This window comes from Neolamprologus brichardi, chromosome 23 (assembly GCF_056152115.1).
Source record: "Neolamprologus brichardi isolate AB-2024 chromosome 23, ASM5615211v1, whole genome shotgun sequence".
Taxonomy (NCBI): Eukaryota; Metazoa; Chordata; class Actinopteri; order Cichliformes; family Cichlidae; genus Neolamprologus; species Neolamprologus brichardi.
Genome location: NC_142125.1, coordinates 1,935,361 through 1,963,349, shown reverse-complemented (window position 1 = coordinate 1,963,349; position 27,989 = coordinate 1,935,361). Strand labels below are relative to the sequence as shown.

At 42.2% G+C, this 27,989-nt stretch overlaps 1 protein-coding gene across 5 annotated transcripts; it reads right to left on the bottom strand.

Moving 5' to 3' along the window:
- Positions 1–184: 184 nt before the first annotated feature.
- Positions 185–27,968, bottom strand: eps15 (epidermal growth factor receptor pathway substrate 15). Of its 5 annotated transcripts, none has more exons than XM_087836413.1 (25): positions 27,829–27,968; positions 24,432–24,473; positions 23,836–23,925; positions 23,707–23,754; positions 23,516–23,611; positions 23,231–23,293; positions 21,889–22,014; positions 20,698–20,757; positions 20,226–20,486; positions 19,875–20,020; positions 19,113–19,269; positions 15,877–15,959; positions 12,438–12,510; positions 11,120–11,281; positions 10,821–11,018; positions 10,148–10,519; positions 9,743–9,823; positions 8,491–8,653; positions 8,344–8,400; positions 7,828–8,222; positions 6,216–6,285; positions 5,974–6,044; positions 5,411–5,546; positions 5,056–5,261; positions 185–2,354 (listed from the first exon to the last, which is right to left on the bottom strand). In XM_087836413.1, the coding sequence occupies exons 1-25, from the start codon at positions 27,853–27,855 to the stop codon at positions 2,214–2,216; spliced, it is 3,324 nt and encodes a 1,107-aa protein (XP_087692539.1). In that variant the 5' UTR covers positions 27,856–27,968; the 3' UTR covers positions 185–2,213. The 5 variants fall into 5 exon arrangements, with proteins under 5 accessions (XP_087692539.1, XP_087692540.1, XP_087692542.1 ...); XM_087836414.1 differs by having other exon boundaries at positions 8,356–8,400; XM_087836416.1 differs by having other exon boundaries at positions 10,851–11,018.
- Positions 27,969–27,989: the final 21 nt, after the last annotated feature.

Here is a 27,989-nt window from a genome sequence, read left to right as displayed (position 1 = left end):
ACCACAGACAATTACTCTCCCGTTATTCCTCCTGACCGACTTCTCTCCAGTTTTTAAGCTCCTCCCGGAGGTTTGCTGTGTCTCCTGGGATCTGGTGCGTTGTACGAGGAGAAACAGGAGGGGCACTGTCGCGTGTGGATGACAATATATTAAGATGCTGCTCTGGAAAAAAAAATGCACCAACTGCAAAACTACACATTTTTAATATTTATTCTGTTTCAATTAAATGCATTACATGGCCAAAGCCTTCCAATAATGATTTTTCTTACAAGTTAGGAAGTAGAAAATAAAATACAATTAGCCTGAAGCTTAAAAAGCTTTATGGATAAGCCTAGAAACGTACAGTAAGTGGTTCTGGTTTTGAGAAATGTGCAGAATTGTTAAAAATGACAGTAACCTGTTTGAATACATGACAATGAAGCAATGGAACTAGTACAACAAGAGACCTGGAGAGCAGACATGCAGCTGCGCTCTCCCGTATTTACAATAAACTTCATTGTAAGAGAGCGAGGGCTCTCAGTAGGAAGTACTGCATCAACCACAGACAGTACACTGGTTAGACACGAGAAGAGGAAACTATCTTCTTGCTAAACATTAAAGAAGTAAGAACAGGAAGAGCTGTCCAAAACATTGTGCATTATTTGATAAGAAATGAGCTAAGGTAATGAGAGAGCAGAGGCCTCTCGCACTTCATCGTAGCCTCAGCAGAAAACCTTCTGTCACGTTTAGTAAAGCTTTCCTGTGCCGCCGTGTGGCTGTCAACAGGCCCGATAACACAGTGCAACGTGAGCGTGCATCCTCAGCACATCTGAGGTCTTTTGCAAGTTAAATCCCTGCAGATGTCGAGGTGCACGACCAGAAAATACACCGCTCTAACGAAAAAGTAGAAACACTTAACTTTCACCGTGTTTGTGTAAGACTGAAATCCAGGGAGTCTCTCAGAGCGGGAAAGACGCCTGGATTCCAAAAAAGAAAAGAAAAATCGTACAAATGGTAACGAGTGAAGCACCGACTCTGGCACACGTTGAAATGGGACCAAATGTTCACGTGGTAACACGACAACCGCACAGTTGTAGTTATCCATTCAGCATTCAAGCTGCTGAGGAGCCCTTGAGAGTTTCCCTAAAGGAGATCAATCAGGATTAATGATACAGTTAATGATCAGTTAAGGTTCCACGCTTACATTCATCTATGACAACCTTGCGTTTTGTTACATTCTTTCATGTCGGGCCACAAGGAATTTAAATTTTTAGACCAATTTAAAGATCCTAAAGTACTTGAGAGAAACTTAGTTTGCATGTTAGAAAAACAGATCGTGTACTTTCTGTTCTGCATCCTGCTGTAGTGTGGCCTAGTTGTTAATGCAAACCAAGTAATGGCTGTAGTTTCATTCCTTATTACCTCCCCCGACACACACAAATCAATGCTTTAATGCTCACGACACAGGTGCTACAGTGAGCAAGGTAGGACTGAAATCTCAAAGGAAAAGGTAGCTGTGGCAGATTTGTTCCATTTTAGTATAAATCTACACATTGTACACATTTCACATCTTACAGGAGCCGCAACTTCCAGTTAAACACGAAGAGATGTTGAAATATCCTCACCTACTCTAAATGAAGACAAAAAATCATCTTCCCTGCACGAGAGTGGGACACGGTCACTCTGTTAGAAAGGGCCTACAGAGTTATAGAAACAGAATCTCCCCAGTTCACTGTGGTTGTTTCAGAAGTTGAATCGAGAGCCAAAAAAGAAAATTAGGGGAATTCTTGAGTTCTAGAAAATGAGCACGTCTATTAAAATCTCATCGCAAAGAGAGCTGAGATTTAACGAAATGTAGCGAGTTTGTTTAGTGGTTTCGAGTGCGCGCTACAATAAATTACATCCTGGGGACTTAATGCAGCGCTTGCTGCCCGGATTTTAAATGAAGGGAGAACGACGTTAACACTAGAACAAGTTTTCTTTTGCGCCTTCGTTCTAAAAAGGGGGAAAGAAAAAGAAAACACGTTACGCTCCTCTATCAAAACCACGGAGACCAACGGAGGATGGACAGTCGGGGGGGTTGAACGAGTTAGAGATGAGTTTTGAGTCTCTTCATGGGGTCAGCAGGTGATGCTGAATCAGTCCTGTACAATCCCCACTTTGCTTTGGTGCTTTCTGGGCCGGGCCAAGCTGTGCCGTGCCGAGCCAGACCAGTAGAGGGGAACGGGGCCTCCTCAGGAGAGTTCAGACTTGCTGAGAGCGATGGCCAGCTCCAGGTCTTCTTGCTCCTGCTGGGTGAGCCTGGCGAGTCGCTCCTTTTCCTCTCGCTCGCTCTCGCGCTTTGCCCACTCTATCATGTCTTCCTCGGTCGGATACTGCTCCATGAAAACAGAGGAAACAAAGAAACATACGCACACAATGGATGCAGTTTTGAAACTTTGAAAACCCACCAGCAGCAGACCTTTTTCCTTCAAAGTGGACACTTTGATTTGTAATCACCATTTATGTGCCAGAAACCAAAGACAGTGAGTCAGGACGCACAATTGTAGGGTGCTAAAAAAATAAAAATCATGTATTGGAGTCTAAATTTGTAGTTCTGTGCACATTCTGAGAAAGATGCATCGCAATGAGGTCTAAAAGAAATCCAGACTTTTGCAGACTTCCCAAACAAATTAGGAAAAAAGAAAAAAAGAACAGGAAAGACGATTGAAATTGATTTCCCTTTATCCAAATGAAAACAGTCCTCCCTCCAACATATATACCCTTGCAAAGTTCCTGCAGCCACATGATCAGGGCAAAAGCAGGGACTGCGATGCTGGAAGACAAACAGGCACAGCTGTAGGAACACAATCACATGCACTGAAAGCTCCACGGTCACAAAAAGAGTAGGAAGGAAACACAGTCCACTGGTTTAATTGGTTAATCATTGCAGACTGTGTAAATATGTTCATTATTCTTAACGAATGACAGACAGAAGCAACAGAGGTCATCCCACGTGCATCCAGCCATGCAAAGGAGTCTCCTAGCAACTGTTTTAGAGCCGATAATAAGAGGTCACGGTATGAAGAACATGCACGAGAAGACGTGTACAGAATGTGATGATCTGACAGAGAACATGCACTTTGTTGCAGACAACATCCCGCCAATTCTCTTAAATATGAATGAAATCAAACATAAATAAGATACATGGAAAGAGAAACGGTGCTTTTTATTCCACAGCTTTAAGAAAAAAACTTCATAGTCTTCTTATCTTGTTAAGATACTTTAAAGGATCATTACAGAGTTTTACATGTTTTAGTTCATTTACCTGACAGCACACCACACTGTAGCTTCTCAGAAATGTCATTTCCTGGTTTCTTTGTATCCGTTTGTCTCGCCGGGTAACAAATATACACACAGATCAACCTGTGGCCAAATGAGCCTTCCTTCATATGAATCTATAATGATTAATAATGCACCTAACTTTATTACTGTTGTGCCCATGTGGTCATTCATGTAATTGGCTGAATTACAGTCTCTGTTTGCAGCGGCACTACAATGCAGAAGTTACAGTTTATGGGCTGGGAAATGATCCTAAATGCAACACATGGTGTGGGAAGTTATCAACAGTAAGCTGAAGCAAACCTCTGATAAATGAACTGAACATGTAAAACACTTGATCCTTTAAACTCAGGGGTTTACAGGTGGTGATGTCATGGATGCACATAGAAGCCGGAGATGGTGGCCTTGATTCAACACTTTATTAAACAGAGGTGTAAAGAAACACAGAGAGAATACAGTCAATCTGCTTCTCCACAACACACTGCTGACCACACGAGGACACAAACTGATGAATGAATGAATGGATGAACAGAGGAAAGCCTGTATAAATAAACAGCAGCAGAGTGAAGGGGAAAGGAAACGTTGATGATTCGAGAAACGGTGGAGGCGCTGGTGTAAGTCAACGAGAGTCAAAGACACAGTTAGTGCATGCAGGTGGGCGACTGACAGGTACATGCGAGCGTGCTCACGTGACAGGAGGATCAACAGTGTTCTGATGTGATGCAACTTCACAGGTCATTTCCATGCAGCATTAAAAAGGGTTGAACTAATAGAACTACTTGACCCAAAGATTAACCCACACAATCATCTTCCTGGTTTCTTTTATTTATATTATTATCGATATATTAATTTTAGAAGCACATGAATGAATGAGAGGAAAAAGAAACCCCTCCACCATTCTTTGGGTTCAAGTTTTCACAGCAGCCTGCACTTATTGAATGTTTCGAGGCGAGGTTAGGTGTTTATCCCAAGTCAGTGATGTTATAAAACAGCAACTTACTGAAAAACGTTCGGAGGTATAAAGAGTATGAATGCAGCTCATGAGTCAACTGATGCCACTATGCCCCGTGGGTGGGGAAAATGTCCCTGAGACAAATTTAGTGTTAAAAGAAGAATAAAAACTCAGATAATTACATCGGTAATTATAGAGACTCTAAACTTGCACAGGAAGTAATGTCAATGTGACAAAGTTGGGACGGCTAATAAAAAGCCAAATACAAGCAGCCTGTCATCTCTCCATTCACTGCCAAACATTCTGGACTTATATAGAAGATATAATAGAATATATATAATTTCTATGCATTTCCTCACAAAGTAAGAGTGCATCTTCAGTCATAGAGGTAAATGAGGTGAAATCTCATTATGAACCCATAATAGAGCGGGTGAAAAGAAATGTTTACAGGGTTAGACAGCATTGTATTATTAACAATAGTCTGACATATACACAAGCAACAGAAATGCAAAAGAAACCAAAAAAAACCCAAAACAAAAATACAAGATTTACAAGATTTTATTGTTTTAACTGGGAGAAGCGTATGAATCACGTAACGTGTGACGCTTTAATAAGCTGGTTAGTTCACTGTAAGGCTCGTCAGTGGCAGTGGATGGAGTGATTTCATAAGCTGGCCTGATTTGATGGAGGATGCATCCTTATTGAGTAACTACATGTTGGTTTACAAGGAGGAAAAAGAGAAGAGGGTGTGACTATTGACATTCAGGTGGAGGTGAGGGAGATGGGGAGAGGGAGTTGCTCACTTTGTCAAAGCTGGCAAATCCGTCAGCTTCCCGTGCGTTGCGGCGAGGAGGGGAGGAGGGGGCGAAGGGGTCGGCTAAAGGATCCTTTGCAGGCAGGGAGGAGGAGGAGGAAGAGGAGGAGAAGTCTCCTGAAGTCTGTGGCATGAAGTTTCCTCGTCGATGGAAGGAGTCGGAGGACTCCGTTCGATTGATGGATGATTTCTTACCTGACGGGGCACAGACGGGCAGACTCAGCAAAGGCAGCTTTTATTTCATGAACACTGCTGGCACATCCCCAGACGTGTGATAGCTACACTGTTCCAACCGAGCAGAGTTACAGGCGCTTTTTGTTTTCTGGATAACAGGATCAACTGACCTGGAGGTGGAGGAGGAGGTCTGGTAGGCGTACCCGTTTTTGGCGGCAGGGCTGGGGGCACATCAGAGCCGGCGGGTTGGCTCTCTTCCTGGAAGAGGTTCCTGCTGTCGACTCCAAACTGCTCAGCACCATTTGACTGGAATGAAAAGGTCCAACAAATCAAATATATCGATTACATAAGCAGGAAGGTGCATGAATTTACTTAAGAACAGCACAGAGGCTGTGGCATCACTCGCACGCGCTGTTGCACATCAGTAAAACCCCGATAAATAAAGGTACAGGTACTGTGGTGTAAACAGCAAGTGTGAAATTAGTGTTTCCACACCGAGTTCACAAGAGCTCTCTGCACAGCAGCTCGGCAAATACCCGCAGAAGGCTACAGGATTTACTACTATGCAGAGACAGAGCATTTTTGTGCACATAGATTCCTTTCCATGCATGCTCGGGGCTTTTTATAGTTGCAAATATAAATCAAAACTAACATAAGACTGGATAATTATTTATTATATATGATGTATATACGATGCACGTGATAGAAGATATATTAAAAATGTGGAAATTACCTTTGCCAAAGCACTGAAATCTGCAAAGCCTCCTCCAAATGACTCATTACCAAACACAGCAGCAAACGGATCTGAAACATCAATGAAAAACGACCGAGTGCATGAAATCAGCAGCACTTCAATGCCTCATCCAGCATCTTATTAACAGAAAAGCACATTTTACTTTATTTATTTTTCATTATTTTCTTATTTGCTGCTATGAGTTCTGTCCCCAGTGGGGGGTGCCATGCCACAAGCTGTACCTGCGTCTGAGGAGGCGCTGACTGCGGTACCACCGGGAGCAAAAGGGTCGTTGGATGCTGCGGTGTCCTTCTGAACACAAACAAACACATCAGACGTTTTTATAATCCAGCCTGAGTGGACAAACACGCTAACCTGTAACGTGACTTACTACAACTAGAGCATGTACATCAAACAAAAACATAGCACTTCCTCTTTTGGCCGCCAGTATTTTAACTCTTTCTGAGCCAACAAGGGAAGAAAACTAATGTATTCTATAACCAGAGGTAGGGATGCACCGATACTGGTATCGGGTATCAGGGCCGATACTGTAAAATGTGTGTGTACTCATACTCGTAAAAGTTAACCGATACCATGAACCGATACCAACTTATTTCATTAATCAGAGGGTGGCTTGTCATTTCTGTTGTAGTTTTTTAGATTGGCCACTAGGGGGACATCCCGCGCTAAACAGGCACAGGGTTAGGCGAGTCAGACTGGCGGCTCCAGATAAAAAAGAGAAACTGGAGGCTGCTGTAGCTAGGCTAAACAAAATGTCAGCAGTGTGGAACAGCCAACTTTAACTCAGGTTTTGGAAAAGCGATGAAAAATGTCAAGAGAAAATCCACGGGCAGTTAAAATAACAGAGGCTCGACTCATTTTATCGCTCTGGATGACCAGCCAATGCCGGTTGTGTAAAACATAGGATAGCACCGTCTTCTCAGCATACTCGAGCCGCGATATGAAATTCCCAACCGCCCACACATCAGGGAGATAATGGTGCCAAAACTTTCTGAAGAGGTAAAGACAAGCAGTGTGCGCGCGATGTCAGTCCTCGGTTTAACGGCGCAGTGGACTGATGATCCACGGGCAGATGAGGAGTTTATTCGTCAATGCCGAATACTTTTGTTATTTTGTTTGTTTGTTTACAATATGGACACTCTGCAACAATTTAACAGTTTATTTTATTCTCAAACCTAATTTGTATTTATTTTATTCCAAACAGAAGTGTTTATTTATTATTTTGAAAGCTCGAGACAGTGCCAATAGTTCAGTGATATTTTGTTAAATTACAATGTGGAGACTCTGCAATAATTTAACAGAAGTGCTTATTTTTCACTTGAAATTTTTTTGTGGTCATTTTTATTAAGATTTTATTTTTTATCAGCAGAGAATAAAATAAAACCTGTCTTCCAATTCATTGCATTTGTGTGTGTGTGTGTGGTAGAAGTATCGGTTTTTGTACTCTGTATCGGCAAGTACTCAGATCCAAGTATCTGTATCGTATCGGTTTGAAAAAATTGGTATCGTTGCATCCCTAACCAGAGGGCTAAGATCCAAACTTTGGGACTCATTGCTATAAATTAGCTTCTGCTTCCTCTTAACAATTTACATGTCAGCGATTTTAACACATTTCTATGCATTTAAACTATCATACAGAATATTTTATATAAAGTATATATAATAAAGTGGATGATAAGCGTTCGGGCCTTTACGCTTGGTGCTTCTAAAATTACTGCAAACCTTTAGAACGGTAATAAAACATCTGGGACAAATTATTATATTCCTTAAAATACTGCCACAAAAATCTTACTCAACACGCTGCAAACAGGTTTTATTAGCAGGTCTACTCACCACGGCCAGATCAGAGCTCGGCAGGGAGCTGCTAAAAGGATCCTTGTCCACATCTTGAGAACCAAACGGGTCCGCCTCCTTTGTGCTGGTCATTTTGCCTCCAAACGGGTCTGAATCGGCTGTGTTGTTCCCTTTAGAGCTGAACGGATCGTTGGATGCTGCCGTGGGATTGGTGGATTTGGAGGCGAAAGGATCCGGACCCGCTGGTGCGGCTGCTGTATCGTTCACCTTGGCTGCAAAGAGGTCTGGCTCCGGCACGCCAGAAGTGGTACCAAAGGGGTCGGCTGAAGCAGAGAAAGGGTCCTCTGAGGAAAACGGGGTGCTGGAGGTTTGTGTGAAGAAAGTGTCTGCAGCAAAGGGGTCTGAGCCTTTGAATGGATCGCCTCCAAAAGGATCTGATTTAACATAAACAGCAGGAGAAACATAATGAATAATATGACCCACTCGTCAGATGGGACATATATATATATAAATAAAACAATGCTGTGCTTGTGTGATTCATTGCTCATTAAATACTTTGAGCAGCACCTCCAACATCTGCTTTTCCAAAAGGATCTTCTTTGAAAGGATCGTCTACAAAGGAAAAACACACCATCAGTCTGCCAGCGTTCAGCAAGCATTAAAAACACGTTTTTTCCATCTTGATTTATAACGATGTCTTACGGTCGGTAAAAGGGTCTGAATGGAAGAAATCCATGTCAGGCAGGGAGGGAGGGCTGCCCTGTGGTGGCAAGGAGCGAGGGCCAGGCTGAGGTGGCGAGGGGGAGGTGGTTGTTTCTGTCGGCTCTGCAGGCTCCTGTTTGCTCTCCGGCTCTGGTGATGCAACCTGTTGCAGAGAGGCGCTCTGAGCATTACGGTGAATCGTGCATCATGGTTATGGAGGGGGAGGGGTTTTAACACCCGTCTGATGATTTAACACAACTATCAGGTTACATTTATCTTTGCTGTCTGCTGTCAGTCTATGCACTTGTCTGGCACGCTGCATGTCCAACATCTCATATCTGTTTCTGGTATAAACAGCTTTTCACAGACAACAAACAAACGTCCCAAACGTCACACTTGATGACAATGAAAACAAATACTAGAGATAAAAATCAAGAAGAAGAACAGAAGAATACAAGGAGTCACAAAGATGCTGTTTATTGGTTTTCATTTGTATACTTTATCCGAGGTTCGACTCGGATAAAGCACCTCCAAATCTGAGGCCATGGTTCTCAGCCGGAAAAGGGTGGAGTGCCCACTCCGGGTCTGGGATGAGTTCCTGCCCCAAGTGGAGGAGTTCAAGTATCTCGGGGTCGTGTTCGCGAGTGATGGGAGAAGGGAGCCGGAGATCGACAGACGGATTGGGGCTGCAGCTGCAGTAATGCAGACGCTGCACCGGTCCGTCGTGGTGAAGAGGGAGCTGAGTGTAAAAGCGAAGCTCTCAATTTACCGGTCGATCTACGTCCCTACCCTCACCTATGGCCACGAGCTGTGGGTAGTGACCGAAAGGACGAGATCGCGGATACAAGCGGCGGAAATGAGCTTCCTCCGAAGGGTGGCTGGCCTCTCCCTTAGAGATAGGGTGAGAAGTTCGGCCATCCGGGAGGGGCTCAGAGTAGAGCCGCTGCTGCTCCACATCGAAAGGAGCCAGCTGAGGTGGTTCGGGCATCTGACAAGGATGCCTCCTGGGCGCCTCCTGGGTGAGGTGTTCTGGGCATGTCCCACCGGGAGGAGGCCCCGGGGCAGACCCAGGACACGCTGGAGAGATTATATCTCTCGGCTGGCCTGGGAACGCCTTGGTGTTCCCCCGGATAAGCTGGAGGAGGTGGCTGGGGAGAGGGAGGTCTGGGCCTCTCTGCTTAGGCTGCTGCCCCCGCGACCCGGCCTCGGATAAAGCGGATGAAGATGGATGGATATACTTTAATGACTTTACCTTCGGTGGGGTCTCCTTAGGTGACTCCTTTGCATCTTCTGTAACCTCAGAGGAGACGTCAGGCGCAGGGCTGCTGTGTTCCTGGTTAAAGAACAGACGCACAACTTAAAAGGACAGAATCTGATGTTTTTTTGATAAAAGCTTTGAGTTAAAGCGACGGAGTAGCTCATCTGGTTTATGACCATCACAATTTATTGTAATCTGTAGGTTACACGTTTTTGTTGTCGCCAACTTAGACCTGGTTCTCTGTGAGACTCACTTTGATTTTTTTGAGCTTATCTGTGATGTTTTCCATGTCACAAGAACACGGCACAGTTGTAGCATGCATTAGGCTTTACAGCTGTGTCTGTCCACATTTAAAACTACTGTAAGAGTGCTTCTTATTATTATTCATGTAGTTTTTACCCTAACATTGCTCTCCCAGGGCTTGGCAAGGCTCGACAGACTGTACATATCCGTGTAGAGATCATCCAAGGCATCGTGTTTCTGCTTTTCATCTTCCCCAGCTTTTGGACTCTCTTCGTCCTTCTCGTCTTCCTTTTCTTTCTCATTCACGCCACCTCTCTCCTCGGAATCTGAATGCTCTTCCACTCTCAGTTCTTTAAGGTCCTCCTGGAAGAGGTCCCTCTGGAAGAGGTCCCCGTGGTGGAGCTCTGCAGCGGGGCCTGCTGATCCATTGACCATGACGGGAGAGCTGTCCTCGAGCGCTCTCTTCCAGCTGAGCTGAGCAGTCACCGATCGCTCCTCCACCTGAAGGTCGTTCAGTTTCTGTTGGACCTACGTGCCAGAAGAATTTTTTAAAAATGACACGATTAAAGAACAGAGACAACACTTAAACACAGATATGATGAATTCTGTAGCCAGTGTACACAGAAAGTACAGCATTAGGAACACACTGGTGGAGCCACAGCAGTGTTGCTCCATCAGTATAATCACTGCAGCTATTATTCATGCGTTTGGGTAACAGTCGTGCAGCCTGCTGATTACAGTGGAAAATAACATTTCCATCAGCCGCGTAGGTGCCAAAAAATGTTTTCTCTGCAGACATGCTGCACGAAACCAGGGAAGAGCTTTTAACCTGTGCAACTTGTGTGAAAGAGTCACGCACAGACTCCTGAAGAGGAGTGAGCTGCTCCTGGGCAGCCTGGACCTTCTCCTGAAGTTTCCGGCTCTCCTCCTGCAGAGCCAAAAGCTCCTCTCGGGCCTGGACCAGCTCCTCCTCATACTGACATATCCTTTGTTCCTGCTCCTCGTGCTCGGACTGCAGAGATGAGATCTGAAAGGAAAGGAACCAGAATTCTAGGTGATTACACGGCTCCTCAAACGGTTACCAAAAAAAAAAAAAAGAAGAAGAAGAAGAAGAAGGAGGCAACTTACAAGTTGGGTCTCCTGGTTGGTCTGCTGTCGAATGTGAGTGAGCTGCTCCTCCAGGGAGGCCTTCTGTTGGTCCAGCTCATCTAAAGCATCTTGAACCTTCTGACGCTGAGCCTGAAGTTGCTGCAATACTTCGGTTTCCTTTGCCACCTCATCTTGAAGGTCCTGTGGACATAAAGTCAAAGGGGGGAGGGAGGGAGATTCAATAACAGAGAGGAAGTGAGCAACAAAGAGACTTTGGAAAACAACCTTTAACGTTACTGATTTTTGGAAAGATAATAGTAATAATAATAAGATAATAAACTTTATTAATCAGGGAAATGTAACTGTTACATCAGCTCAACAGAATAAAACAACATAAACGTGTTTGTAAGTAGATGGTTTTATGAAGAAGGTGAGAAAAAGAAAAGAATAGAGAAGAAAAACTGGTGAAACCAAGTTAAAATAATGTGCACTAATGCTGTGTTACAGTGTTACAAAGTAACCACGTTTCTAGTCTAAATACTAACTTTTAATACAATTCCTGAAAAAGCTCAATCGGCTGTTATATGTCAGCTTGCCGGAGGGAGAAAGGCTGACGTCACAGTGTGGAAGTATTTTTGTTTACAGGCTGCAGATCGTTTTGCAGCTCAGTGAGTCAGTGAGATGTTAACATCCTTTCAGCAGCGGCAGCTTTTAATCTCTATACTAACATCAGAAACAACACAAAGTGCTTTAACAACAACATGTTAAGGCAGATAGATTATGGAAATAAAAGCTTGTGCTTTGCATGTATTTCTCTTTATAAAATTCCCATGTTAGAAAATTTGTATTTCCTCGATTCTTAGAAAATCACTTCCTGTTTTGAGGCTTTCCAGGGTTTGATTTCAAAGGTGGTACGACTGCCACAAAACCCATTCTTAACCTCTGCTTGGGTATGTGCAGTCCAGGAATAAACTCAGACAATATAAATAACCAGAAGCACTCGCACATAAGTACAATCGAGTGCAGCTACAGAATTCAGCTACATCCGCTCCTTCGATACCCTCGCACTCGGACTCATTCCTGAAGAACTCTGCAGCCTCGCCCCTTTAAGCCAAACAGCTCCCAAAATAGAGCCCAGACGAGGCAGATCAGCCTCTTCCTCTCCGAGTATCACTAACTGCATTTCTGAACAAGCGTCTCAGACTGCAAATCAAATGTGTTATTGATCTTCTCCTCCAGAACATTCAGCACCATAAAGTGAGCTCACCAACCTGCATTTGTTTTGCTTGTTTGTTGGTTTTTAAAGGGAAAACAGACAGAAATGCACACGTGGTAAAATCTCACAAAGAGACCTTACCTGCACTTCGGTGCTGCGCTGTCGGATGGCCTCCTCCTTCTCCTTGATCTCCTCCTCCACAGAGCTCTTCTCCCTGGGGTTGCAGCAAAGGAGACAGGTGTATTTAACCACCAAGGGGAGCACCAGCCCACCAAGCCCAAGCCAGCTCTCTAGTGAGCATGCTTTACCCGGCCCCTGAACCTCCACCAGCTCCTCTCCCTCAGCCACCATGATGTTCTCCTCGACTCCCAACTTTACAGAAGAGAAAGCAGCATCAAGTCCTGCAGCGAGAGCAGGTGTGTGTGAGCGCTGCGCTGTGGGCGACTGCATTGCTCAGTCAAACGCGTGGGAGAAAGAGCGAGAAGCAGATGGCTGCTTCGGGGATGGAAGAGAGGAGGAGGGACGAGTGATGATCTGCCAACCTCCAACATCTATCATCTGAGCCGTCCGTGTGCTCATCCTCTCTACACTTTTTCAAGCATGCAGCAAGAGGGAAAGAAGAGACGGTGGGGTAGAAAGGAAGCGTCATAACTTGTGCACAAAAGATACTTCAACTACCTTTAAAGGAATCCTGTGCTTGTGTTGAGTGCTGTGGTAAGGTGTTATATAAACCATTAGACACAAAAAGGGCCTCGCTGACATTTCATTCTGTTATTGAATATAAACGATTACTCTACGGGATTTTATGCAAGTATTTTCAGCTCCAAGGAAAACTGAGAACAATTACCAGAAACAGGAAATAAAGAGGAAGCACATACAGAGGTAAAGAAAAGATCCTGATTGGTAGGGCTGTGCGATATGACCAAAATCTCATATCCCGATATAAAACATCCATCGTCCTGATAACGATATGTGTTTCCAGCTGCGCGTCATGTAGCTGGAGTCGAGTGTTTTAACCGATGCATGAAACGATACATTTTTAGACATAAGTTGTAACGGCGCCGTTTTCTTTGTGAGTATTTATTACACGGCGTGCTGCGGGGAAAAGCCTGTTCTAACGTTTGAGTCTAGGGTTTATTTTTAGCACCTGGCGGCTCTTTTTTACTTCTCATCCGTAAATAATCTGCTTTTACGTGATTCAGTTTATTTTGAAAAGTCTCAACAGGATCTTGAGCTTTATTGTGAAAGGTTTATGTGGAACATAAACAAGCGGACACGCAATGCTGTTACCGTCGTTGTTGCTAACGACAAAAACAGGCGCTTGTCCGTCTGTAGTGTGGTTATATTAAATATAAGAGAAAGAGAACTTTAGGAAATTAATAATAACTACAGTGACCATCAAAACGATTAAAAATATTGCTGTAAACAGTTTATTTTGCGACACCACGAAACAAACGATAGCGTAAAATGAAACGATTGACGTTTTTATATCGTCATCAGATATATATCGTTATATCGAACAGCCCTACTGATTGGTGTTTTTACTTAAACATGTTTTTCAGTAAGTATTTCTGCTCACTTGTTCTCTTACATTTGTTTTTGGTTCAGTATTTTTCACACAACCTTAACAAAACTAAAATTTAATATTGTTGTGAAATGACACAAAAGAAATTATGCCTCAGTTTAACTTATTAAAAAACGATTCTATCGCTCGCCGCACAACAAACACACAACTCCCCTGATAATCTACGAGCTGCAAATGCAAAGGGAACCGTTCCCAACTTCTACTCACCCATCAGCATCATCGTCATCATCACTGCCAACCTCCTTATCCTGAACAGAAGGCTGCTGCCCTATTCTGAAGCAGCAAAGACGCTTCATCTTTCCAAGCTCTTATTAAATAAAATCTGTCCGCAGGTGATTTCTAACTCAGTTTCCATCCTTCTTACTTCAAACAGCTGTCGTCTAGTGTGTGTCTAAGTGTGTTTATTGGAGGCAGAGGTAGGAGAAAAGGCCACTTTCTCACTTCTCCCTCTCAGTTTTCACGAAAAGGGAAGCTACGTTCTGTGAAGTATGGAAATGAAATCCATTACTATGACAACTGCTCAAACCAAGACTCCATGTGCAAAGCATGCATGCAAATGTGCAGCTGCTGCAGCTTTTACTTAAAGGTACATCTGGCATTTAAGATCATGTGAAGTAAAAAGGCAAAAGAAGGTAAAAACATAAAGTCTGGATCAGGTTGTGTGTCAGGATCTCTACTAAGTCGAGGTTATGACTTTCAGAAAAACGAATCATCTTGTTTTTGAACCGTTCTTTTTGCTTTGAACACAAAGGCAAACCTCAGGTTATGCACTGCTGCCCTCACATGGCCCTGTGTTGTTATCATTTTAAATCTATTGTTTTCTGAAATGTTGCAAGGCCTGCAGACGTACCAAAGCAGTAACAAACCATGTTCCCGCCAACGTGCTTCACTGTGCGAAGGTTTCGGTATTTTTTTTATTTACAATTTTTCCATTTTTGCCAAAGAGTTCAACTACTGTTGTCACATTTACATAGAAATCTGTCCTCTTCTCAGTGATCTCTGGGTTTTATTTGTGTCTTTCCATTCACACCATTTTAACTTCTTACTGTGGAGACAAAGACTTGAACAGGTGACTGGTGCAGATGTTATGTTGCTCCCCTGGGTTTTTTATTTTTAACCTCCGTCATGACTCAAGGTTTTGCTCTCGGTGCACTCGCCTCACCACGCCCATCACATTTTTCTCCACACTGCTTATTGTAACTTGCCTACAAGGTCTTTGGAAATTATTTTGTAGCCTTTCTAGGCTTCGTGGGTCTCTTTGAAGCTTCTTTTAAGATCCCATAAAAGTTGTTATAATGAGGTGTTCACATCAACCAAACTTTAAAGATGTGATTTAACCATTTGAATCAGGTGTGTTGGATCAAGGACACATCTAACACCTGCAGGACACCGGCCCCCGAGGCCTGAAGTTCCCCCTCTGCTTCACCGGACTTAAAGTGGCTTTGGGAGTTAGTAGCGCTGAGGTTCCCTCTGCGCTCTGAGTGACCGCAGAGTCTTCAGCCAAGTACTATTATTGTGTGTCGTTTGATTATGATTACTACTTAGATGACATTCAGGCAATGCAGATAATCAGTGCAGAAATCCCAAACAGTTTACACCCTCTCCAGGGGCGGATCTAGAGAGATTTTCTTAGGGTGGTATGGGAATCAAATCGAGTGGCCATCTCTTTACACGTGCAGGTGTTACATTCTGTTATATATATACTTAAAATACATTAAATGGAGTAAGTTCTTACTGGCTTTCAGTTCAGACCCTTTCCACCTCTCGTCTTTTTAACCATCTGCTGCTGCAGCAACACTTTGGCTGTGCTCAAAGAAGTGCGAGTGTGTCCCTCCTGCATACCTGAACCAGCAGAGGCTCACAAACACTCAGCTTGAACCTTCATCTTTAGGCCAACAATATAAACCACCAATGAAATCATCTCCACCGCCATCACTCTGTTAATAACATGTAGGTGTTTTTCTTTTTTCTTTAAATGTGAGGAGAAATGATTACCTTTGTAGTTCAACAATCTCGTTACTCAGTGAGTCCAGCTCCTTGATGGCAGAGAAGTCGGCTGCTAGGTTAGCTGCGTTGTTCTGGTGAGGACAGGAAAACTCAAAATCACCAGTAAAGAGCAGAAACACCCACATTACTGATATGCAGATGAAAGTACTGGAGACCAGCGACTCATTACAACTCTTAGCACAAAAGACAGTCACAGCATCAATAAACAAATGAACTACACTAACGGCTTTACAGAGGTTACGCATCAAGTCATCTACTGTTAGAGGCTCAGCAGGCAGGGCAGGGGGAACAGTGGTTTTAAAAGCAGCCTAGCTGATACCACTTAAACTATACTACTGCGAATTTAAAAAAATCTAAAACGTCTTCAAAGCCTTGATAAAAACACACGACCACAGAAACGGATACATAGATAGATAAGAGTGCATCTCAAAAACTAAAAACAGTAACCTTTGTTTCTCGTCAGCTTCCCTCAAAAGCACAAACTAAACTAAATATCAAATTCAAATATTTAGGATAAAACTAAGTCAGATCAGAAAAGAGGCGACCTGTTGAGAGTTATGAGATGCACTAGACTGTTTCTGATGAATCGCACTCACTCAGGATTGTGTCAGTGCACGTGAAATGGATGAAATGCAAAAAGACAAGGTAAAGAAACAAACTGCTGCACAGAGAGGAAATAAGAAACACACACAGCTGCAAGCTTAACAGGAAAAATACACAACACACACGCACATGCACGCACAAACACACCAAGAGAAAAATACGTCACTGAAAGCCACAATTAAGACAAGCAACATAATTTATATCTAACAGTGCTGATGCAATGGAAAACTATAATAAGTCACTGCTGTAAACAGATGGTGAAAACTGCAACCAGAGTCTGTTTGAAGCTATAAAAAAGACAGCTGCTCCAATTCACTATCAATCAATCTCATTATTAAGGATCTTTCAGCGTCCATGAGATCAGTTTGTGTGTTTTTAATTCTTGAATTGCAAGCGATTGCTGGGTTCTTAAAATCAAACCAAACACTAATATTTGGTGATTTACAAATCTGATATATCGGCTGATTTAGAAACTTGTTTTATCATCACAGAAAGCTGTAGATAGCTCGTTTATGCTCAGATCAGCTAGTTGTTGTTTGTGGTGTTGCCAAACAACAACCGCATTCTTCTTCCTGAGCTCTAAGGTCATCAGATCAGAGGCTGCTGGTGGCCCCACGCGCTCAATTTAAAACTCGTGGTGATCGGGCCTTTCAGGCAGCAGCAGCACGGTTGTGGAATTCTCTCCCACTGGTTTCACGCCGTACAGAGTCCACTGGTTCTTTTAAAAAGCAGCTGAAGACATTTTATACAGGCAAGCTTTTAATTAATTTGTTGTATTTTACTGTTTTACATTGTTATTTGTTGTATTTCCATTCTTTTCATTTTCTTTGTTGTAAAGCACTTTGTGATTTTTATCTGCGTAGTGACCTCCTGACCCAGTATGAACCTTCCAGATCCCTCAGGTCATCTGGATCCGGTCTTTTATCAGTTCCCAGAGTCAGAACCAGACACGGAGAAGCTGCATTCAGCTTTTATGCTCCTTATATCTGGAACAAACTCCCAGAAAGCCTCAGATCAGCTGAAACACTCAGTTTATTTAAATCCAGGTTGAAGACTCACCTGTTCTCAGCTGCATTTGAATAAAACACCAAATCCACACTTTTAAGCTTAAATTTCAAAACTTACACTTTAACTACTGATTTTATCTGTTTTGATTTTATATACTGTTTTGTTTGTTTGTTTGTTTGTTTGTTAGTTAATTAGTTAGTTTGTTTGTTTGCTTGTTTTAATCAATTTTAAATCATGCTTTTTATTTGTTTTTGTTTCTAATGTCTCTGTAAAGCACTTTGAATCACCTTGTTGTTGAATTGTGCTGTACAAATAAACTTGCCTTGCGTAAAGCGCTATATACATAAATTCTACTTACTTACAAAAGGAAAATTACAGAGTGCCCTCTGGTGGACAAACTATGCAACATCAACAGTCATAACACAGTTGAAGGCTGTTGCTCTCACCTTTAGCTTACTTACTACTAGGGCTGCACGATTTTGCATAAAATGAGAATCACGATTTTTTTGCTTAGAATTGAGATCACGATTCTCTCACGATTTTCTTTTCCAGTATAAATATTTATTGCACTTATTAACTGCACATCAACTTCGTGACAGTTGAGACTGAACATAAAAACAATAAATAAACATAAAAACAACAAATGTCTCACATTTTGTCGTTGCTGCAAAATGTTGTACTGCTTGAACTTCCGTCTCCAGCGTTGCTCGACGCTGCGTGTATAGAGCAGGTAGTGCAACAATAGAAAAATAGTTGCGGGACGGCACTGTGTAGCGTTTGTCTAGGGTGTTGATCATTTTCCTGAATCCCTCGTTTTGCACAGTGTTGATGGAGCCATATCTTTGCTCAGGTGATAAGTGATAGCCTCCGTAATTTCTTTGTGCCTGCGGGAGTTCGACGGGTATAGGGAAGCGCTGTACAAGGTTCCCGTTATTGATGTTTGGGTGGTTCCTGTCACTTTCTCGTCATCCCTGACGTGCTCTCCGTTGTTTTTTCCCTGCTAACTTTAGCGTCACGCTGCACAGCTTCTGTATCACGTGGTATAAGGCTCCGCCCTTGTCCTTGTTGAGCAGGAAGAGTGAGCGCTTGTTTTCATGCAGATTACGTCCCGGATCAAAATGCGGTACAATCGTCGTCATCTTTTTTTTTTTTTTTTTTTTTTTTTTAAATCGTTGTCATTTGGAAATGAGATCGCACATAAGTATGAATTGAAATCGAGATTTTCTAACGATTAATTGTGCAGCCCTACTTACTACATTTTCATTAATTGGCTTTTTTATCTAGAAACCGATAAATGAGGAAAATGGCTAGTATCAGGCCGTTCTATAATAACAAATAAAATAGTGACGGCCTGGAAGCATTTATTTGTAAATCCTAGGTGACTTCCTTCTCGAGTTACTGCATTCACAAGATTTTTAGGAAACTTGACCTCTGGCCTTCGTTTTTAATAGTAGCTTTACAGTATCAATAAGAAAATCCTACATCATCTTGTTCTCAAGTTATTGTGTTCATTAACTGGATGTTCGTGCCAATTACCCGTCTAGGGGGGGTAAAAAGGACCCAAACATCACTAATAATTATTCACAACTTGAATCGTGTTGAGAGCGACTCACCTGTTTGATGTTTTGTCTGTCAGACGGAGGAATCATCTCTGGGGACAGATTCTGTGGAGGGTCTAAGCCTTTGGTCAGTTTCAGATTAATTAGATAAAGCGCCAATGCGAACTGCTCTCGCGTCAGTTTCCCTATGTCTCCAATGTCACAGAGCTCCCTGAGGGGGAGGAAAAAATCAAAAGCACACGTTACATAAGACAGTAACGATTTATACTTCAGGCAGTGCCTATTTTTGATGGCCAGGCTAATCATTATGTGAGGGAAACCAATACACACAGAAGCTAATCAGCCACATGAAGAAACAAATCCATAATGAGATCATCTGCTGGTCGTGTGCATGAACACATGCAACATTCAATTATAGTGAAACTAGAATATGTTTTTACATTTCACTTATTATAAACGAGATTGATAATAAAGTGTAAAAACGAATGTTTCACAGATGTTTTATGAAGATTGTATCTATTCTAACCATCTATGCTATTGTTAAAACGCATAAGCACCTTATTTTCCAACACTATTATTTCTCTTTAGTGTAAAATAACTATTTATCTACTGCAAATCCTCCTTTGTAGCACTTCATGAAGTTTCTTCCTCTTTTTTCCTTCATTTGTGTGAACAGAAGGGCAAAGTGCACAGGATCCCTTATGTTGCACACATTGCAAAGCTCTCTGAGGTAAACACATAAAATAAAGTAACTGATTCTTTGAGGAGAAGCTGGACAGAGGAGTCAAAGGAGGAGATTTTCGTGACGGTACTTACCAAATCCGTGCGAGTGTAGCGGAGGGCAGCCCGGTCTTGAGGAATATATCTCTGACTTCAGGGCCAGACACCAAGCCGTCCATGTCGCCGTCCGTCTTGTTGAACAGCTCGTCGAATTTCGCCTTCTCTGCTGGCGATACTACCCACTGTACAGAGAGAGAAAGACTTAACCACACTCCTCGCCACCGCAGGAACATTCAGAACAACTTACAGCAACGAGAGATTCACAAACCTTCGCGCTTCCTCTAGTCTTTTTCTTTTGAAAAACACACTGAACTAGCCAGTTTGAAATCATTGTAACTGTTGATGTAGTGTAGTAGTAAAATAATACTTCTCAGGCACTGCACTCACAGGAGAGGTGGAGCCTGTACTCACAGGGGCAGCTGCTGGTGCTGGGACAGGGGCAGGAGCTGGGGTAGGTTTAGGAGGGTGGGGCATAGTCTTAGAGCCAGCGTGGGAGGAGCGACTGTCTTTGACAGAGGGGGGCGAGGGTAACAGGGGCATCACGGGAGGCACCGAAGGTTTTTTCCTCTTGGAGGGTGGCACCAGGGGAGGCGGTAGGGACATGGGAACAGGCTCCCCCTCTAGCGCTCTGTACACCAGATACATAGCCTGGGAAAGGGCAACAAAGTAATGAGAAATGATTACCCAGCATCCTGCAGCTCAGTCTTCACACTTCCTCCTCATGTCTCGGATCTTTTCGATTCAGAACTATAGAAATAATTTAAGATCCTATGACTCAGTACACAGTTGAACAACCTAAAGTGAAACCAGTTGTGAACAAATACTAAAACCTTATTTGTGTTATTAAGTCGAGTCTTACCACAGAAAACTCATCTCTGTCCAACATGCCGTCTCTGTCTATGTCACTGAGCTCCCACACCTTCAACACACAGAGATATTATTGATGAGCATCAGTCATCACAAAACTGCAAAATAACAAGTGCCACACCGCCAGCTCGCTACACACTCTCACTTTCTTTTGACGCTTTGAATTTTCCATATTAACCCTTTAAGACCTACCATAGAACCAAGTCCACCAGAGCTTATATTATATTTTTACATGCTGTGGAGCCATTTTTGGGAGCATTTCAAGTTGCTATACATCAATACAACCATTATAGCCCAGATTTTAATAATATGTATGAAATAAGTTCATAGTAACTACATAAATTGCAAAAAAGTGCAATAAACTACAAAAAAATTGAAAATCGTTTTTGTTTTTTTAACATATATTTCTAGTTAGAGAAATTTAAGAGGCTTATCCCTCAAAACTGTAAATACAAAAAAGTTGCACAAAATAGTTTCCCACCACAGGAAATTTATTTTGAGTGTCTTCATAGTTTTATTTTTGAAATACACCAATTTTTATACACTGCAGGAAAAACAAAAATAAATATTATAATGCAAATTTGCAAAAAAGCAGCATATGCATCAAAATAAACTATTTCCAGCAGTGCAATATGAGTCCTAAGCATCCCAGAAACGACACAAAGTCATAAAGTCAAAGATAACTTTTAAAAACACCAGTATAGGCTCATGAGGCCCTGATGGTAAAAAACTACATTTCCGCGAAAATGACGTCACTTCCGGTTTCAGGCAGGTCATGGCGGACATGCAATAGTTTATGCTGATGGACGTAGGAAGTGTTATGAACAGCTGATCGGATCGGCAAACCGTGTTTCTGGAATATTATGTTTTTGTTGCTGCAAGCGCTTTTTATGCAGTTTTTGCAAAGCTATATGTGGAAGGAAACTGTGACCGAGGACAAGCTGATGGCATAAGATGTAAGTACAACTCCTCCGGTTTCATATGCAAAAAACATTATTGCGCTAGCTCACGTGGTTGCAGAGCTACCGGGACTTAAAAATAGTTACGCAAAACGGAGCGTGCCCGCTCCGACCGGCTTTAAAGGGTTAAGCTCCAGTGTTACTGTATCGTGTGGTTTCTATTCATTTTTCACTAAAGCAAAAACTTGAAACTAACATCAAAGAGTCCTGTTTGAGAATCATACCCTGCCCAGGATGTCCACCGGCAATTTGGAGTTAAGCAGGACGGGCTTGACCTTGTCTCCCGACAGCATCCCTCCTACTGGGCCGAGACTGTCAAAGATGGAATCGAACTTCATCTTCTCCTCAGGCTGGAAGAAAAATAAAACAGCTGTGCAATGAAAATCACTCTAATGGAGACATCGACTGATGTGCAGTCAGACTCTTGCTTGCTTAGGCTGGTCAGATAAGGTCAGTCTTATACACCTGTCCAAGTTAAACATTCAAAGCCACCACGTCTGTACGTGGGAACGTTCTGCAAACAGCTTTGCTTTGATGAAAAACATCCCGTAATTCTTAGTCTTTCATTTCCTTTTAAACTTCAGTGGCGTTTTCTTCCCCATTTTCATTGCTTGTAAATCTAATTTTGCAAGCTGCATATTGGCTTCATTAAAGCATGTTGTGAATCTTGTATGTAAAAAGAGCTCTTTTCCTCCTCTTTTCTCAGCTGCTCCTTTTAGGGGTCGCCACAGAGGCCCGACATCTCAGCCTATCCCTAACGTCCTCCTGTGTCACACCAACCAGTCTGCACATCTTTGTGGTCTGCCTCATTTCCTCCTGCCTGGCAGCGCCATATTTAACATCCTTTGTCCAATATTTCCACTATCTGCACATGTCTACATCGTCTCAGCCTTGCTTCTCTTAACCACTCTTAAAGCCTGAACCATGGAATAATCCCCCCAAAATTCAGCTGTTTCTTTTTTAAACTTGAGTTTTTATTTAACCTTCTGAGATTGTTTTAAACTAAATATCAATGTGAGGGTTTTTTTTTTTATTAGTGTCATTTATGTTACATCCAACATTTTGGTGCAATTTATTGGCCACAGTTTTTTGTTTTTAAACAAAACCATTTTGGGGGGTTAGGCTTAAAAAACCCATCACACTGTTGATGAAAAGGGTTTTACAAACTCGTGTATCAAATATGATAAACTTGGTGTTACAAAGTTACATTGTCTTGAACCCTTTGACCCGATCTGTCCGTTTGACTCGAATTATGTCGCTGATAATGAAAATCTGAGCATCTTCAAACAATATAAACAGACTCAAGACGCTCAGCAGCAGAGAAATGTTGGCCTTCAGCTGCACATAGAGAAAAAATAAGATCATTTTGGCACTTCTGATTCATGTTTAGTAACAAGTAGCACTGGGACTGCAGAGCTATACATACTGCTTAAATGATCACAACAGAAAAAAATGATGCTTCTCTTAAGGTAACAAAAAAGGAGATAAAACTAGGAAAACAGGAGAATTTAAAAAAACAATCACAACTATATTTAGACAAAAAGAGCACGTTGGAGCGCGCCTCACCTTGACAACCCAGGGAAGGTCAGCAGCCCCTCCTCCTGCTAACAGTGGGCTGCTGCTGTCATGCTGGAGATGAGCACAAATATTTTTCTATTTCAGTGTTTGCATTAAAAATACATTAAAGAATATTTTTAAAAGCCAAGACCAAATACTAAAAGTTAAAGTTGTTTGTAGTGAAACAAACACCTGTGAATATACCACAGATCTACTGTATTGCACTTCAAATAACCAGCAGTGACTTTAATAGCAGGCACAGTGTGGATTTATAGCACACAGGACCAGACTTACAAATTTCGGGGGAGGAACAGCCACATTAAGACTCTTGAGCGCCACCTCCAGGCCATTCTGAGCACAAGCCACCAGCCGCAGGGCTATGAAGAATTGCTGAGGGCAGAAGAAGAAGAGTGACGTAAGCCTGGTGATGATGAACACATTTCTGAAGGAGTTTACTTTGGAGCTACTTGACAGTGTGCTGCTACCTGCTTGTTGAGTGCTCCCTTTCGTTCAGAGTCAGCCAAATCCCAGATCTAAGGAGACATTTACAGATAACACATCTGTTAGCATCGATGAGAACATCAAAGCTAACAGAGAGCTGCATCTCCACTCACCTTCCCGAGGACCAGGTCAGCCAGACCTGACCTCTTTAGGAACAGAGCTGCATCAGCTGCTGCCACTCGCCCGCTGCCAGTCGGATCAACCTACACACACATTAAAGCTTATCTCATCTTAGAAACTATCAGTATAACAAGCCAAAATGCTAACAAAGACAAAACTCTTAGCTTCGAAAAAACATGGGGAACAACTGAAAACCATGAAAATCGGCCCTGGAGCCTCTGAGTCATTTAAATCAATGCTGGTAATAAACTAAAGCCATTTTCTCAGCAGTCTATTGGCTTAGTCGTCTTTCATGAGGCTCAAAGGGAGTGCTGCTGACATGTTGGGCAAAGGGAAACATTATTAATTCATTGAGGTACTTCCTTTATTGGACACAGGCACTGAAACTGATAGAGAGAAGTGAGACCACTGCTCGCTGCAAGACAGCAGTATAAATGCAGGTTTAGTTTGTGTGCTGAAACTACAAAAACCCCCTCATTGGAAGATTTTATTTTTTTGGATTATCTCCATCCAGAGCCATGTAAAGCCAAACTATGCAGGAGTTATATGCACACACATTGTAACCCATGGGAAAGATACAATGGCATACCTGACGATAGTATTTGTCATAGATGGGGTTTCCACTGGAGAGCTGTTTAAGGAGAAAGAGAAGAATAAAAATTTAAAACACAGTCATTTTTACCTAAATTCAAAAATGTTCCTTATAACAATCTAACACTAATCGTTCAAATGATTTTTCAAAGTTAGCTCTGAAATAACCAACAAGAGTTTGACGGCTACAGAAAGTTTGTCATCCACTGAGCCAGTTAAAGAGCTGCTTGTTATAAGTATAGCCACTGGCTAAATGTGTTAAAAACAACTAAAAATGACTTCAATGACTCATTCAGTAGAAATTTTACCATTAAAGAAGCCACAGTGTGACTGCAAAACCAAAAAGTTTATAATGGCTGTGTTACAGGTAGGATAACAAATAAAGACAAAAACAATGCAGCATCTATGACAATGAGTAGCAACAAGGTGCAGCAGTTTTCATCATTAATAAGTCAGCTGCTTATAATTACAATAAATCCAACTTTTACTCCAAATGCCTGAAAAAAGCGATTTCTTAAACTTTCCTACTTCCTGCCATATAAGCACATCAAATATTGTGTAATTTTGCTTAGAAAAATCCGTATTTATGCAGCATTGTTAATAATTAGTAGAGGTGGGAATCACCATACATCCCACGATACGATATTATTGCAATTTTTTAAAATATTTTGCGATATTCAGATTCTGTACATAAAGGTAAACTTTATCAATATTCATTTTCTCTAATATCAAAGTCTCACACTCAGTCTTTCTCTCATTTCAGTTTGATTGTTGACAAACTGAACGGTTTGTATTACAGTCTAGTCCAACTTAACTGAATCAACCATCTGGTACAATTATAGCTATTCTGAACTATGCAGTTTATGAAAACTATGCAGCCCCTTCAGCAACTGAAGAATTTGAAAGTAAATTAAAACAAAATATAATTTTACATTAAATAAAAGTTTTAAACTTAATTAAAATAAAACATGTCTTAAATTAAAATAAGTAAACTGTCATGTTTATTGCTGCCAAAAACAAGTTAAACACATTTGGACAGTGAAGGAATGTCAGGATTCTTGCTCAGAAAAAGGATCAACATGCTCTGAAGTCAGAGCACAAAAACCTTTTTGTAACAAAATATCGATTTCTGCTGTCCCTGTATCCATACATTATTAGCAAACAAAATATCACCATACTACACAGTATCGATTTTTTCCCCCCACCCCTAATAATTACTACAATCTCTCCCTACTAAAATGAGGCAGCTATTTTGTCTTTTTGAGTTGAAATGCTGACGTACCTGAGCTGTATATCTGATCAAAAACAAGCCACAACCTAAATATATTCAATTAATACAAAGAGAAACTGTTTAAATGTCACTGAGGCTGAGAAAATATCGCTTTTCCAAACAACTGAATCCTTTTTCGATTTATCAGCTGATTGTTTCATTGAAAAGCTACTCTGCATTTCCTCGTAAAGATCTACACAAATACTCTGGAGAATGGATGGATGACTCAGAATACACCAGAAGGTTTATGCTGAGTTGCATGCAGAGAGACTGATAACTTTTGTGATAACTTCAGGATGCAGGCTACATTTCCTGGGGCCCCCTGGTCAGCTTTAGGCATTTACAACAAGGCGTCACTCCAAAGGCAACAGTTAGTCTGGCCTTCTGTCATGTCCTCCCTAAACACCCCTCTTTCCTCTGTTAAGAAAAATGTCTACTGTTGGACTAAAGAGGAAATAAAGCAGTGCTTCCTTATTTGTGTAGCTGAAACTGACAACTGGTTGTTTGGTTTCAAATTGGCAGGTGCAAGAAAGGGAGGAAAGGGATGGACAGTAATTGTTTCAAGTGTGAATCAACCAGGGAGTGGCTGGTTAATGGAGGTTAAGGCTTTCAGACACATGTGAGATTACTCTCTACTGTAAAACACTTAGATCTGACACAGAAAACCACTCAATCACACAAAAAGCAAAGTTATCAGTCAGCTTTTTCACCCACCAGTTTACAGTGAAATAACTGTTGACACACATATCTTTCTCTAGTCAATGCAACTTTTTTCTTTTCCCCTATGACACACAATAGTGTGCCTGGGACTGTTGGCGTCTGTAACACTGTGGTCTTTGTACTGGTGACTTTAATTGAGCACTGAAAAAACACCCCTCAATCATCCCCCAGCTAGCCCATACAAAACTGCAGCAGATAGCCAGAAACATCAGGGCGCAGGAGCTGGCGGGACAGGCTAGACTGTTCTAGAGATTATAACCACCCATGGTAATAAAGCACACTGATGTCACTATCAACACCAAACATGAGGCGACTTTGGGGATTATCGGGCATCTGACAGGAACACTTGCAACAAGCACTGGTGCCTGACAGGCCAATGAACTCCCACAGCTCACAGATAAACACAGGTTTTAAGCCATTTGAGAGACAAGGATCTCAAAGCTGCTCCTGGCAGGCAACTCTTGTCTGTTGCTGGAGGTAACGGCAGCTCAGGTAACAAGTCCACGACTGAAAGCTGCTAATTTAACCTGCCCGTAGCCTCCTAAACAACACAAACACATTCTGACGCTACATTATTTAGAACTTAATTTAGCTAGCAGCAACTGTGCAACCGTTTACGACAGTAGAGGTGGCTAGTTGCTTGTACAATTCACTTCCTCTTGCTAGTTACAACTAATAGCTAACGATATGAGGAGTTTTCTCTATTAACTAATTGTTAACAGCAGCAGCTAACAGGGTAACTGTTAACGCTGTCCACTTTTAAAAGGTCACAGAGGGGAAAGACACCAAGCCAATCACCAAAGCATGTTTACTTCTAATAATAGCAATAACAAGGCAGTCTATTCAGTCTAACCATGTAATAAAGCTACATACGCGGCAAGGAAATCCAACACATAGGCTACAAGCTTTACTGTATATAGCTTGGGTGCTTTATCAGAGGAAAAACAATGTTAGCAGAGGCTGAAGTAGCAGAAATGTGACAGTAGAGCCACAGCAGAGCCACACATGGGCAGCCCAACACCCAAATAGCCTGCAGCAAACCGGGGCAGCACTAAATACGATTAGAAAACACCCGAAAGGAAACGAAGACGAGTAGCGCTAGCTTACACGGTTTATCTCAACTTTGATAAAGCGACTCTAAAACAGCCCAACACTGGTCACAAACTAGCTGTTAGCTAGCAGGCTAGCTAGCTAGCTACGCCCTTACGCAGTCCCCAAAGAGATTAGGAAGAAACTTTTCCCAGTCACAGCAGGGCTAAACTTCCAAAAGAGGAACCAGAATCAAAGAAAGCCCGCGATTCTTTCAGCCAGGCTTAACCGACGCTGCCGAAACATCCCCGAGCGTAACAGGCAGAGGGCAGAAAGCGTTTGCTGTCGTTATATTTGAGTTGTAAGACAGTGTTACCTGAGTAAGAGACAGACTGGAAGCCATAGTGTTTCTGTTTCCCACCGCTTTCAAGCTGCGCTGACGACAGGCAGCGGTAGAGGCCGCTGAAAACCCTGAAGCCAGACCTCAGGGACCGACCTCCCCTCGGAGCTTCACCATCCCTCCATCGCTGCGAGGAG

Bases quoted from the DNA above. Each gene is read 5' to 3' on its own strand.
- eps15 (XM_087836413.1), bottom strand. From the start codon at position 27,855: ATGGCTTCCAGTCTGTCTCTTACTCAG. The intron at 8,401-8,490 runs GTAAGACATCGT...TTTCCTTTGTAG, and splicing joins TTCAGACCCTTTTACCGACC to ACGATCCTTTCAAAGAAGAT. The intron at 5,262-5,410 runs GTCAGTTGATCC...GTGCCCCGTCAG, and splicing joins ACCTCCTCCTCCACCTCCAG to GTAAGAAATCATCCATCAAT.